Source organism: Panthera pardus, unplaced genomic scaffold (assembly GCF_024362965.1).
Source record: "Panthera pardus isolate Hobbes unplaced genomic scaffold, ASM2436296v1 HiC_scaffold_8, whole genome shotgun sequence".
NCBI lineage: Eukaryota > Metazoa > Chordata > Mammalia > Carnivora > Felidae > Panthera > Panthera pardus.
The window spans coordinates 24,708,538-24,721,331 of NW_026527013.1; the positions used below are offsets into that span (position 1 = coordinate 24,708,538).

A 12,794-nucleotide genomic window follows, 5' to 3' on the forward strand; every position below is an offset into this window, starting at 1 on the left:
TAAAATATATAAGCAATATATATAATAATAACATATATGTTAACATATGTAACAGAATAACAGATATACACATATATATACACACACATATACATATAAATGTGATTTGGAAGGAAGTACAATCCCCTGACCCCAATGAATTTGGGCCTGACCATGTAACATGCTTTAGGCAACAGAATGTTAGTAGACTTGATATGCACATAGGTTTGAAATGTGTTTATGTGATTTGGTTAGAGACTTGGCATCTGTGATCCACTGTAAGATGAATTCCTGAATAGCTTCTGTTCCAAGGAGAATGTGGACGCATGTAGAACATATTTGAACTGAACTTTCATCCTAGAGCCTGATGCCCTGAGTCTAGCCCTGTTCAACTAAGTTGCAACCAACCTGCAGATATGTGAGGGAGAGGTAAATGTTTTTTTTAAGACAGTAGGTTTTGGAATGGCTTGTTACACAGCATTACTGAAGCTATAGCTGCTTAATACATAGATGCTTGGTTTAAGATAAAGTTTCATGGACTTTGTGGGATTAAGCAAACTTAATAATTTTTTTTTAACTGTAGGAGTTAGAGCATTTCATTTCACACGGGGATATATTGTATTAGTTTGCTAGGGCTGCCATAATAAAGTAGAACAAACTGGGTGGCTTACACAACAGAAATTTATTGTCTCACAGTTCTGGAGGCTAGAAGTTCAAGATCAAGGTGTCACCAGGGTTACTTCCTTCTGAGGACTGTGGGTGAAGAATCCAGGCCTCTTTCCTTGGCTTGTAGATGGCCATCTTCTCCCTGTCTCTTCATATGATCTTCCCTCGGTGCGTGTTTATGTCTGTGTCCAAATTTCACCCCCAGTTTTTTTTAATGTTTCTTTATTTTGAGACAGAGAGGGTGGGAGAGAGCACGAGTGGAGGAGGGGCAGAGAGAGAGGGAGAGAGAGAATCTACTGTCAGTGCAGAGCCCAACATAGGGCTTGATCTCACGAATTGTGGGATCATGACCTGAGCTGAAATCAAGAGTCAGATGCTTAACCAGCTGAGCCACCCAGGTGCCCCACATATTTCCCCTTTTGGTAAGGACATTAGACAAATTCGGTTAGGGCCCACTCAAATGACCTCATTTTAACTTGATTACCTCTGTAAAGACCCTATCCCCAAATAAAAACACATTATGAGTTACAGGGGATTAAGATTCCAATGTATCTCTTTGAGGAGAACATAATTCAATCCATAACATAAGTATTATTAATTTCCAGGATAGAAGTATCTAGTATATCATGTCTCAAGTTTATTTGACCAGAAAATCCCATCTGCCAAGTGTCATTTCCCTGGATACACTTTGGAAAACTGGCTTTGAGGGATTGATGGATCTCAGACTTAGAGTAGCAGAAGGAATGGAGCCTGAAAGAAGGCACAGGGAAAAGACAGGTCTGAATAGTGAATATATTTAAGTCCCATCCACAAATTGGACGGTTCTGGACACTCCAAGGCTGAGCCCTTAATCCCACAAACACCCAGTACTCAAGGTGACTGCAGCTGCATTGAACTGTTAGTGGATACCCCCTCACAATGCAGCTGCCTCGCCACCTTCCCAATAGGAGATAGAATTAATTCTATCACCCACTTCCTAGTGGTACAACCCTTCATATCTGGACACTCCCAATGAAATGAGCATTTTAGAACAGGGTTTAATGACCCTGTTGAAATGGCCCTACAGTTATACAAACAAAACAAAATGATAAAAGAAACACAGAAATGTGATCCATCTCGACCTTTTCAAGTTACAGGCTCAAAATGAGAACCAATAAATCATATGCTGAAACTAGCTCAAAAACTCATCAAAAACCCATATTAATATTGATTTAGAGTAGATTATTTCCTATTGTGTTAAGCTAGAAATAGAAATCATCACATAACCATTGCTTAAAAGCCGTAAAACTCCCCAGGCAGGTTTACTTACACTTCTTAGGTTACATTTCCCAATGACCTTGTCCCACTTCTGCATTCACAAGATGGGTAAATATTAGATCTAGTACAATCTCCCAGCGTGTGATGCTATTTATATTCATGCAGATCCTTGGCCAGCCATGTGCAAGTTAGGAAAATGTCTCAAAATTGCTTAATATACATCTAATTTGGAAAAAGTAATCTATTAAAAATATAAAGTTAATTATTGCAAAAAAAATCCGGGAATATGAAAAGTCAATAATGTAATATGCATCAAACTGCAAAACATAAGTCCTTATGAAATTTCTGAAAATTTCTCCTCTACCATGTGTTCCCTCTGTGATCTCTATCACACAGGTAAATAGAAAGGAGCTGTAAAGACAATCATATAACCTTTTAGAGAAAAGTAGGCTACTTTACTTTCTAATAGTTGCATTCTCCTGCCCCCAACATCCACACCCAACCCCATAGGAATTACAAATAACAAGGGGGCTGCCTCAAGTGGCAGCCAAACATCCACTCCAAATCTTTTCTTCTCACCTCTCCCCCAAATCATTCTACAGGTTTGACATTGAGTTCACACCATTCCAAAGATTAGCTGTCTGTAATACTCTACCACCCTCTTCTTCCATTCAAGACAGCACATCATGAAGTAAAAAGTACAAGTGATAACATAAGAGTAACTGTGCATCCATGCACTCCAGTTTATACAAACATGCCAATGATGCCAACTGCCAATACTGTAACTCTTCATGGTCCCAAATATATTTCTATTCATGCAGCTCTGTGTGGCTGAGAAGCAGGGCCTGGGAGAGAACCTGGGGGATAGGAGTGGGGAGGGAGTCTGAGATGAAATATCCATCCAGGAACCTGAGTAGCTACTCTTTGCACATAAGAGATTTGGTCACAGCCACCTACCCATTGTCTCCAAGTTTCCAACAGCCGTGTGCTTCCTACAACATAGGAAGAATGCTCAACATCCTCCCTTTGATCTGCAGTTGGGTTCAGCTCCCTTGGACAGAACCACTAGAACTTCCAAATATACTGCAAAAGAATTCATGAGTGGGAGCCCTCTTCAACAATGCACATAAGGGTGAAAGGTTTGCATTAGTGAGCATTAAATTCACAGAACCATGAATTTCATATACAAGAGCACTTTGAGCTTCCTGACCTCCACTGTATGATGGATCTGCTTCCCATTTGTATTTACCTAGTATAGTTCAAATGGTTTTAGATCACCCAAATTTAGGTTAGTGAAATTCTAATTATCCAGATACCCTCTGGTAGAACCACATTTGTAGATGTAGTCCGTGGTTGTTGTGCATAAGAAACCACAATCAAATGTTCCGTATCTCCTTTACATTCTTTTCTTCCATACAGAAAAAGTTTCCATGATTTTTTCCTCTAAAGGGAAATTATAGTCAGTTATGGTAAATGGCAGAAACTCTAAACAGCACAAAAAAACACTTCTGGGAAAAAGAAATAAATTCCTAATTAAGAATAAAAATCCCAATTAAACTAAATCACATTCTTAATCATTTTATCAGAGTTAGTCTTTTTTTTTTCATCTAACACATATGATGATAAGATTATACTCACAGCTCAGTGATCCTCTAAGGAGTTAGTGAACATAAAGTCTTAGCCGTTGGCATAAACTATACCAAAGCCTTAAAGCCCAGCTCTCTCATTTACTAGCTGTGTGCACTTGGGCAAGCTGCTTATTCTTCTTACATTTATTTTTCATCTGTAAAATGAGAAAAAGTCTAGCACCTACCTCAGGTGACTGACACAAACACTAAATAAGATAATGTACACAAAGTTCTAAGAACAATGCCTGGCACATAGTAAACCCCAACAGATGTCTATCGGTAGCAGTAGCAGTAATAATAGAAACAGCAGCAACAGCAGGAATCTGGATTGTTCCCCTAACTTTATTTCATCTAACTCCACTTTTTGACAAACATAAAAACCCCACTGGTAGAAGTTTCTAGTGTTCCTTCATATCTGACTCTCCTTCCTGGAAAGAGGAGAGGACTATACCTCCTGACCCCTTGCAATCATGTCACTTCCAGTCCAAGGAATTGTGAAGCCAATGTGCCATCTCCAGGCACTCCCTTCCTCTGGTGTAGTAACTCTTGAAGCCATGTGCCAAGGTGCAGAAAGCCGGGATCCTGAGTCACTGCCTGGAGGAGGGCTGCCCTGGAGACTCACTTGACCTACTTCACACTTCAGGTGAATAAGGAAGGAATCTTGATGTGTTAAGCCACTCAGATTTGAGGTTTGTTGATTACCACCCTATCCTGACCAATAGGTACTCCAATACCTCTAAAAGGGATCCTGACATAATTCCCAGAGGAGAAAGAGAGGTGCTTCAATTGTTAAAAAATAACTTGCTTTTTGTCAATATTTAGATACTTTACTTTGTAATACTACCTCATATTGCAAGCAAATTGACTTTTCAAACTCTCCATGCTTCTTCCTCCTTTTATATTTTTAACCTAAAAAAGAAAATAATTACATTTTACTTCTATTTAATACACAGGTTAATACTGGGGCTCTTACTGGATCATATGTCACATGGTCATATGGCACCCATAGTACCAAACATAGCCTGTGATCATAGTAGTTTCCAGAACTAGGAAGGGGTACTGGGAGCACCCTCAAGTGTTCAATTGTTTCTGGCTTAAGGCAACATGGGACAGTTAAGTAGAACTATGGATATTTTCTACTTTAAACTAAAACTAACCCTTATGAAATAGAAAAGGGGTTTAAAATGTTTTTACAAACCAAAAAGGTTTTGTGCATCATTAAATTGTACCTCAATATATTATTTATTTTATGTTGTCACTTCCATATTTACATCTGTATGAATGTCAGAATAGACACATAATATATTGGCATAATTGTACATCATAAATATACATGTATAAGTTGGGGTCTCTGCTCAAAAAAATTTAATGATAGGAGCATAAGATAAAAGTAACTTTGAAACTGACAGTTTAAAGAATGGCCTTCACACTTTTTGTCGCTATTTGCATCATTCCTAAACTGCTGTAACCATTTTCCAAAGCAACTAAAAAAGAAGAAAACCAATACAGAACTAGGGAAATTCACATAGCAGTAACAGGTTCATAAGGACATCATGAACCAGCAAAGTCAGAAGGAAAAAAAATAAAAGCAGAAATGATAGTGAGGAGCATAGATTTGATTTAGGGTTGAAGAACAAAACTTTCTGTTCCAACTAAAAATCACGTTTCCACATCTGAAAACCAGCAAAGGCTCTGTCAGATAGTTAAAAGGATAAGGTGATTGCTTTCTACACATAGAAGCAGGATGAAGAGCAGATTCTCATACAGATCAGAAATGCTTCTAAAGATACTTGGACTCCAAAGTGTGGTATCCAGGGAAACAGGAGGGCCAGCAGATAACCCCAAGAAAGGCAGAGAGCTTTGTTAGGCCAACATCCAAACCAATTATTGAAGAATCACTAGTTCAGCCAAGTTAGAATTATCTCAAATTTCTACAGAAAGTTAAATGATATCTGGGAATTTTTCAGCCAAATGGCACAGAGCTCTCTATTCCCCATCTCATAGCACTTACCTCACTATCAGTAAGAGGTGAAGCTGGGATTTAAACCCAGGCATATCAGACTCCAAAACCCTTATGAAAACGGCAGCAGATAAATGAGCCTCACAGAATAGGTAGGATTTGGAAATGGAGACTGGCTGGCACTGAAAGGGGAGAGGCAGGGAGAGGAGGCCCTGAGGAGGCCATTAGTGAAAGGGAACAGAAAAAGCTAAGGAATAGAGGTGGAAAACCCTGAGTGTGTGCAGGAATTACCAAGTATAGTGCAGGTAGCATAGGAAATGTGCAGGGAGGAGGTATGAGATAAGGCTGGGAAGGCTGGCTCTGGCCTTTCAGCTGATGATGCTGTTGGCTCAGCCAAAGAGGCAGACTTCACTCTGAAGGCAATAAGCAATAATTGAGAGCTTTAAAGCAGAGAAATGGCATATAATGCAAGTAGGCCCTGGGAAAACTAATCTTGCTATGACATGGAAGATAGATTAAAGAAGAATAAGAAGGTGCCTTGCACATAATACATGTGCATTTAATATGAATGGATAAAGGAAAGACCAGGTTAAAACTTATTGTGTTTCTCCAACATGATACCAAACCCATTCTACCCAGTGCTATTTAATGTTTGGTTTGCTATTTAGAGAATAAATTCCCCTCATTCTAGAAAGAAATAAAGCTGCTGTGGCTTCAAAAATAAGTCAATTGATCAGTCAAGTGTGGCTCTCTAAATGTTGCCGTTACAGTATCTACTCTGGCAAAAATTAACATTTTCTTCTTCTATGCAGAGGGAAGTACATCTGAGCTGCTGCTGTTACTGCTGAAAAAGAAAAAAAAAATTAACCAAGTACAAAAGTTAGGCAATGAAGAATGGTTCCTCCCCTTCAGCAACAGGGTGAAAAAGTTATTGGAAAATAAGATAATAAGCCATAATTTCATATTTCTTATGCCCTTTTGTGGTCTCCAAGTCAAACACGTACTAAGCCATAGCTTTCTTGATGATGCCAAACTTCCTTCTGTACAGGTCATGGTGCCATCTGCAAAGCATCAATTACTCAGTGAGAAGCCAAGGCTGAAAAACCCTGAGATGAGTCATAACCTACCTGATTTTCTTCATGGGAAACCCTCATCTGCTCCTTGAGGACAGACATTCGGGCTGCCTCTTCTTTCCTCAAGACTCTCTCCTTCTTGAGCTCAGGGCTCCAGAAGGTCTTGATACTGTTCATGGAAGATCCCAACTTGCTGTCCTTGATGTCTAGCTCTTTCCGGAGGAGGTCATTCTCTCTCTGAAGTTCCTTGAGCTGGGCTTGAAGATCTAACATTGTGCTATCCCTTACCTGCCTCAACATGGAGGGGACCTGGTGGTGGTGATGATGAGACGAGCTAGTCAGACCACCATGTTGATCCGTGTATGAAAGAACATCTGTGTGGGAAAGTCCAGCAGAAGCAATATTGGGACTACTCCCCATGGCTGTGACTCGGCCTCCATATACAGCTCTATTTGTGGCCCTTCCCAGAGTCATGGTGCCCTTTGGGTAAGTTGTCGAAGCCACCCCCTCATGATCACTCAGATACATGGGTCCAGACGTAGCATAAGCCGCATTAAGGGACTGGATATTCTCCATGGACAGTGTCTTGCCTGTTCCTCCACCTCCCCCACTGCTTGTTCTTCTGTGGCCCAAACGAGGAGACCTTGGCAAACGAGGAGATCTGGAAGGGCTACCTTCCAGATTGGTGATTGTTCTTGCACTTCCATACATTTTTCTTCTATTATGAGGTGCTACTGAAGAGAAGGAATGCTATACTAAGTTGGGAGGTAAGCCAGTATTTCCACTATTGGCCTGAATTTTCACTGCATATTTTTCACCGTCTGTACCAGAAAATGACTCCAAATAGAGACCTGAAAAATGAGAAAAAAGATAATCAAAAACAAACTGTATTATATTTTTAAAAATGCATTGATAGATCAATGATGATAATGATAGATACATGAACATCAGAGAGTCACACCCATATTCATTTTTTTAATGACCCCAAACTTTACTTACAACATGCAAACATTTTGTATATTTCCCCCACCCTGCCCCCAAGCAAGGTCAAAAGTTCTCACAGCAAAAAGGAAACTTGTTTTTCCTTAGGAAAATGAAGCTTTGCATTTTGGTTTGTGCTAAGTGACAGTTGGGACGTCCAGAAAATTCACCATAGAATTCCTCCTCATAGAGAACTTGGCTATAAAATACTCCATCCTAGGGGCATGACCCCCCCATACACAAGTGGCTTGACAGTAACTTTGAGAAGCTTTTGCTTCCTAGGATATCAAATAACAGTCAAGCAGGTTGTTACCTCCCCATTCTGTACCCATTCCAGACATCACTAATCCATCACTGTCCTCATTTCCACTAAGATTGGAATTATTCTCAACATAATATTCTAGATGGTTTACCACCAATCAACTAGCATCGACTCAGGAGTTTGAACCTATTGACCATTTTGAAGCTAGAAGAAAAAGAGGTGGCTCAAAAAAACAAATAATCCAGTGAAGACATGGGCAAAAGACATGAATAGACACTTCTCCAAGGAAGACATCCAGATGGCCAACCGACACATGAAAAAATGCTCAACGTCACTCATCATCAGGGAAATACAAATCAAAACCACAATGAGATACCACCTTACACCTGTTAGAATGGCTAACATTAACAACTCAGGCAACAACAGATGTTGGCGAGGATGCGGAGAAAGAGGATCTCTTTTGCATTGTTGGTGGGAATGCGAGCTGGTGCAGCCACTCTGGAAAACAGTATGGAGGTTCCTCAAAAAACTAAAAATAGAACTACCCTACGACCCAGCAATTGCACTACTAGGCATTTATCCACAGGATACAGGTGTGCTGTTTCAAAGGGACACATGCACCCCCATGTTTATAGCAGCACTATCAACAACAGCCAAAGTATGGAAAGAGCCCAAATGTCCATCGATGGATGAATGGATAAAGAAGATGTGGTATACACACACACACACACACACACACACACACACACAATGGAGTATTACTTGGCAATCAAAAAGAATGAAATCTTGCCATTTGCAACTATGTGGATGGAACTGGATGGTATTATGCTAAGTGAAATTAGTCAAAGACAAAAAATCATATGACTTCACTCATATGAGGACTTGAAGAGACAAAACAGATGAACACAAGGGAAGGGAAACAAAAATGATATAAAAACAGGGAGGAAGACAAAACAGAAGAGACTCATAAATATGGAGAACAAATTGAGGGTTGCTGGAGGGGTTGTGGGAGCAGGGATGGGCTAAATGGGTAAGGGGCATTAAGGAATCTACTCCTGAAATCATTGTTTCACTATATGCTGACAAATTTGGATGTAAATTTTTAAAAATAAAAAATAAAATTAAAAAAAAATTAAAATTTAAAAATTTTTTTTAAAAAGAGGTGGCTCAACCATCAAGACTCATATATATCTAGCCAGATCCTAAATGCTATTACCAGAAAATGGCAATCCTGGCTTTTTCTCCTTTCACAAACATCTTTCAGGCTGGTGTTTTGGGACTGCTTTTCCATTTTGGTGGACCTAAATATTCACTCCACACTACCCCACACCTGTACAGAAATGGTACAAGAACAGTACACTGTGTTAGATTTCCTGGTCCCATACCCCCTAGAGAAAAATAGTAGAAGTTCCCTGTCATGGTTACTCAAGCACTTTGGTACACAATTTTATGTAACTGGGCTACAGGGTTGTGATTATTCCCTCAGTGTTAGGACCCAAATGGCCTTAATGGGGTGTATCATGGCTTCCTGCTCTTCTTCTTAGGATATGTGTAAAGTACTTTATTTTTCTTCAGCTTTTTAGACACTAAGACCACAGATTTTGGAAAGGGGCAAACCAAGGTTCAGATCTCCACTCTAACATTGGCTAGCTGAATGACCTTAGGTTAGGGATGGGCATGTGACCCACATTGGTCCAAAAAGATTTATGCCATACTTTAGCTGGAACAATTGGAAAAGATAAGCTCTTTTTCAGCTAGAATTTACTTGCTTTGATGTGGCGCTTCTTAGTACTACCATGTGGAAATGGCTTCCCCGGGAGAGAAACTAATGCAAAGGAAAGCAAACCAAACTTTAGATAGTTTGAAATCAAATCAAGTGACATCACTTGATACCCTGGATCCAGTAGTCACTGAAGGTACATCTGCCCCAGGCCAGTTTAGTTACACATGCCAGGTAGAGTGACTGCATTAAAGGCCCCAACTCTTTACCCCTTCCTGAATCTATGTCCTTGGCATGCCCTCCCATCTGACTGAGTTCATTCATATGATTTGGTTTGGCCAATAATGTGATAGCAAATGCAAAGGAAGCAGAGGCCTGAAGTAGCACTTGTGTATTTACTCTTTTGCTCATTTTCCTCTGTAGTACTAATTAGAATATGCCCAGTGTAGGGGCGCCTGGGTGGCTCAGTCGGTGTTTGACTTTGGCTCAGGTCATTATGTCACGGGTTTGTGAGTTCAAGCCCCATGCCCTGTGCTGACAGCTCAGAGCTGGGGGCCTGCTTCAGATTCTGTCTCCCTCTCTCTGCCCCTCTCATGCTTGAACTCTGTGTCTCTCTCTCTCTCCCTCTCAAAAATAAATAAACATTTAAGAAAAAAAAAAAAAAAGAATATGCCCAGTGTAGCCTGCTGGAAGATGAGAAATATAAAATAGAGCCACGGTGTCCTAGCCAATAGCCAACCAACCCCAAGACATTTGAGCAAGCCCAGCCAAGATCAGCAAAGCTGCCTAGCCAACCACCAGCTGACCACAGATGCATGAGCAAGTCCAATGAGCTCCATACACTCATGGACTAAAAAAATACTTCTTAGTATGTCATGATGTTTCGCAGTTGGATGTTCTGCAGGACTTCTGGAGCAACAGACAATGGATACATTCACTCCTAAGTTTCTTTTTTCATTCCATTCTAGTTGGGGTATCTTATACCCTAAAGAGTCCTCATATATAGTATGAAAAATATTTTCCATAAAAGTACCTCCTTTCCCTAAAAAGTCTCTAAAAATAATTAAACTCCTGTTTAAAAAGAATTAAAAATAAATATGTTTATGTTGCTCAGGTCTTTATTTTGTTTTACTTGAAAAAATACACAAATCATTTTGGGGGTGCCTGGGTGGCTCAGTCAGTTAAGCGGTTGACTTTCACTCAGGTCATGATCTCACGGTTCACGGGTTCAAGGCCTGAACCCGGCTGTCTCCATGCTGACAGCTCAGAGCCTGGATCCTGCTTCAGCTTCTCTGTGTGTGTGTGTGTCTCTCTCTCTGTCTGCCTCTCCCCTCACTTGCGCTCTCTCTCTCTCTCTCAAAAATAAATAAACATTAAAAAAATCATTTTGTATCTAAGATTTTTTTCATGATAATGTGTTCTGTAGGAAAGGTAAATCAACAGTTCCAACAATAGTAGTTACATATATGATGAGAGAGACAGACAGTAGAATAATGTGACCGTAATATGAATAGTTAATGAGATGGAAAGATGTTCATGACAGAGTAGTCAGGGCAAGGGTGTTGGAGCAGACTACAAAACATGTTTATGGTTTAATCACATTGTAAAACACACATACATACACACTAACCTACAGAGAAGACTGGAACAACACACATCAAAATGTTAACAGGGGTGTCTGGATGGCTCAATCGGTTAAGTGTCTGACTCTTGATTTCAGCTTAGGTCTTAATCTTACAGTTTGTGAGATCAAGCCTCAAGTGCTGTCAGCACAGAGCATGCATGGGATTCTCTCTCTCCCTCCCCCTCTGCCCACCCCCTCTCAAAATAAATAAGCATTTAAAAAAATGTTAACAGTGGTAGAATTCTAAGTGGTTTTCATTTTCTTCCTTTTATTTGCATGTGTTAAATTTTCTATAATAAACATCTTTTCTACTATCTTTTTAGTCTCTATTTCATTTATTTCTGCTCTGATCTTTGTTATTTTCTTCCTTCTACTAACTTAGGGCTTAGTTTATTCTTTCTCTAGTTCCTTAAGGTATAAAGTTAGGTTGTTTATGTGAGATCTTCCTTTTTTTCTTAATGTAGGTGTTCATCACTGTGAACTTAAGAAAATATTTTTTTTCCTTCTAAAAATTCCAACAGTTAAATGAACATGTTATTTTTGCTATGCTTAGAATCTAGGAATCTAGGTCCTAGCTGAGCCACCACTTACAGAGTTGTCTTCCTAGAAGTGATAAAATCTAACTTGCTCTTTCCCTGTCTTCTCCTCTTGTATCCAGAGGCAGACATTTCTGAGGTCTCTAGCTAGGGTGGAGGTCCCAATCCAAATTCAATAAAATTTATACCCACACAGATTTCATCTGTGGTGATTTTATCAGCCCAGCTGGCCCAGGCTTTGGAGAACTGAATAAAGAACAAAAAGTAGATCTGATCATTTAGAAACGTACATACACATAGCACACATATAACATATGATATACAGAGATATAGTAACTTGTTTGAAACAATGTTTCTTTATTTAAAGAGCAATACATGTTGACAATGGCTCCAAGTTTCCTTGGGTTCTTTTTTTTTTTTTTTTTTTTTTTTTTTTGGCTTAGTATCAGGTTTATGCAGTGTCATGGTATGGATTGAGAAGCTTTCCATTTTTCACATTTTCTGGAACAGTTAGCATAACAGACTGCTCTATCCCTGAAATGTTTGGCAGAACACACCCATAAAACTGAATTGGCTTGGTTGTTGATTACCTTTTTATTGTTTACTAGGTTTAGTGATCTATTCAGGTATGTTACCTATTTTGTACCAATGATCATTAAAATGTTTCTTAAGCAACAGTCCATTCCATACAGATTTTCCAGCCTTAGTGGTATTGCTTTGTGTAACTTTTCCTTAAATATTTTTAAATCTCCTCCAGTTATGTCCTCATCTCATTCCTAATGTTGTTTATTTTTTTCTGTTTCTCTTGATGACCATATGACAAATGTAGGTCTACTTTTTTAGTGTTTTAAAGATACAGTTTTGTTTTGTCGATATATTCTACTACATACTCTCTTCCATTTTATCAGTATCTCTTTATCCTTAATAATAATTTCTACTTTCTTTGTGTTTACTTTGTCTTTTTGCATCAAATGTTCATTAATATTCTTTAATATTAATATTTTAATATTTTTATTAATTTAATATTAATATTTAATATTAATGTTCATTAATTATCTTTAATAACATTTTCTGATGAATGCATGTAAGATTACGCATTGGCTGCATA

The 12,794-nt window shown here is 39.0% G+C and overlaps 1 protein-coding gene across 16 annotated transcripts in view; it reads right to left on the minus strand.

Annotated features, from left to right (window-relative positions):
- Positions 1 to 12,794, minus strand: part of ERC2 (ELKS/RAB6-interacting/CAST family member 2) — a 926,312-nt gene that overhangs the window by 885,773 nt on the left and 27,745 nt on the right. For all 16 annotated transcript variants that reach the window (XR_008420534.1, XR_008420536.1, XR_008420537.1 and 13 more), the window contains exon 2: positions 6,618 to 7,414. Coding sequence is in view for 12 of the 16 variants with exons in the window: in XM_053898033.1 (XP_053754008.1) it covers positions 6,618 to 7,274 (657 nt within the window). In the remaining 4 variants the exon portion in view is untranslated. The remainder of the gene's footprint in view (positions 1 to 6,617; positions 7,415 to 12,794) is intronic.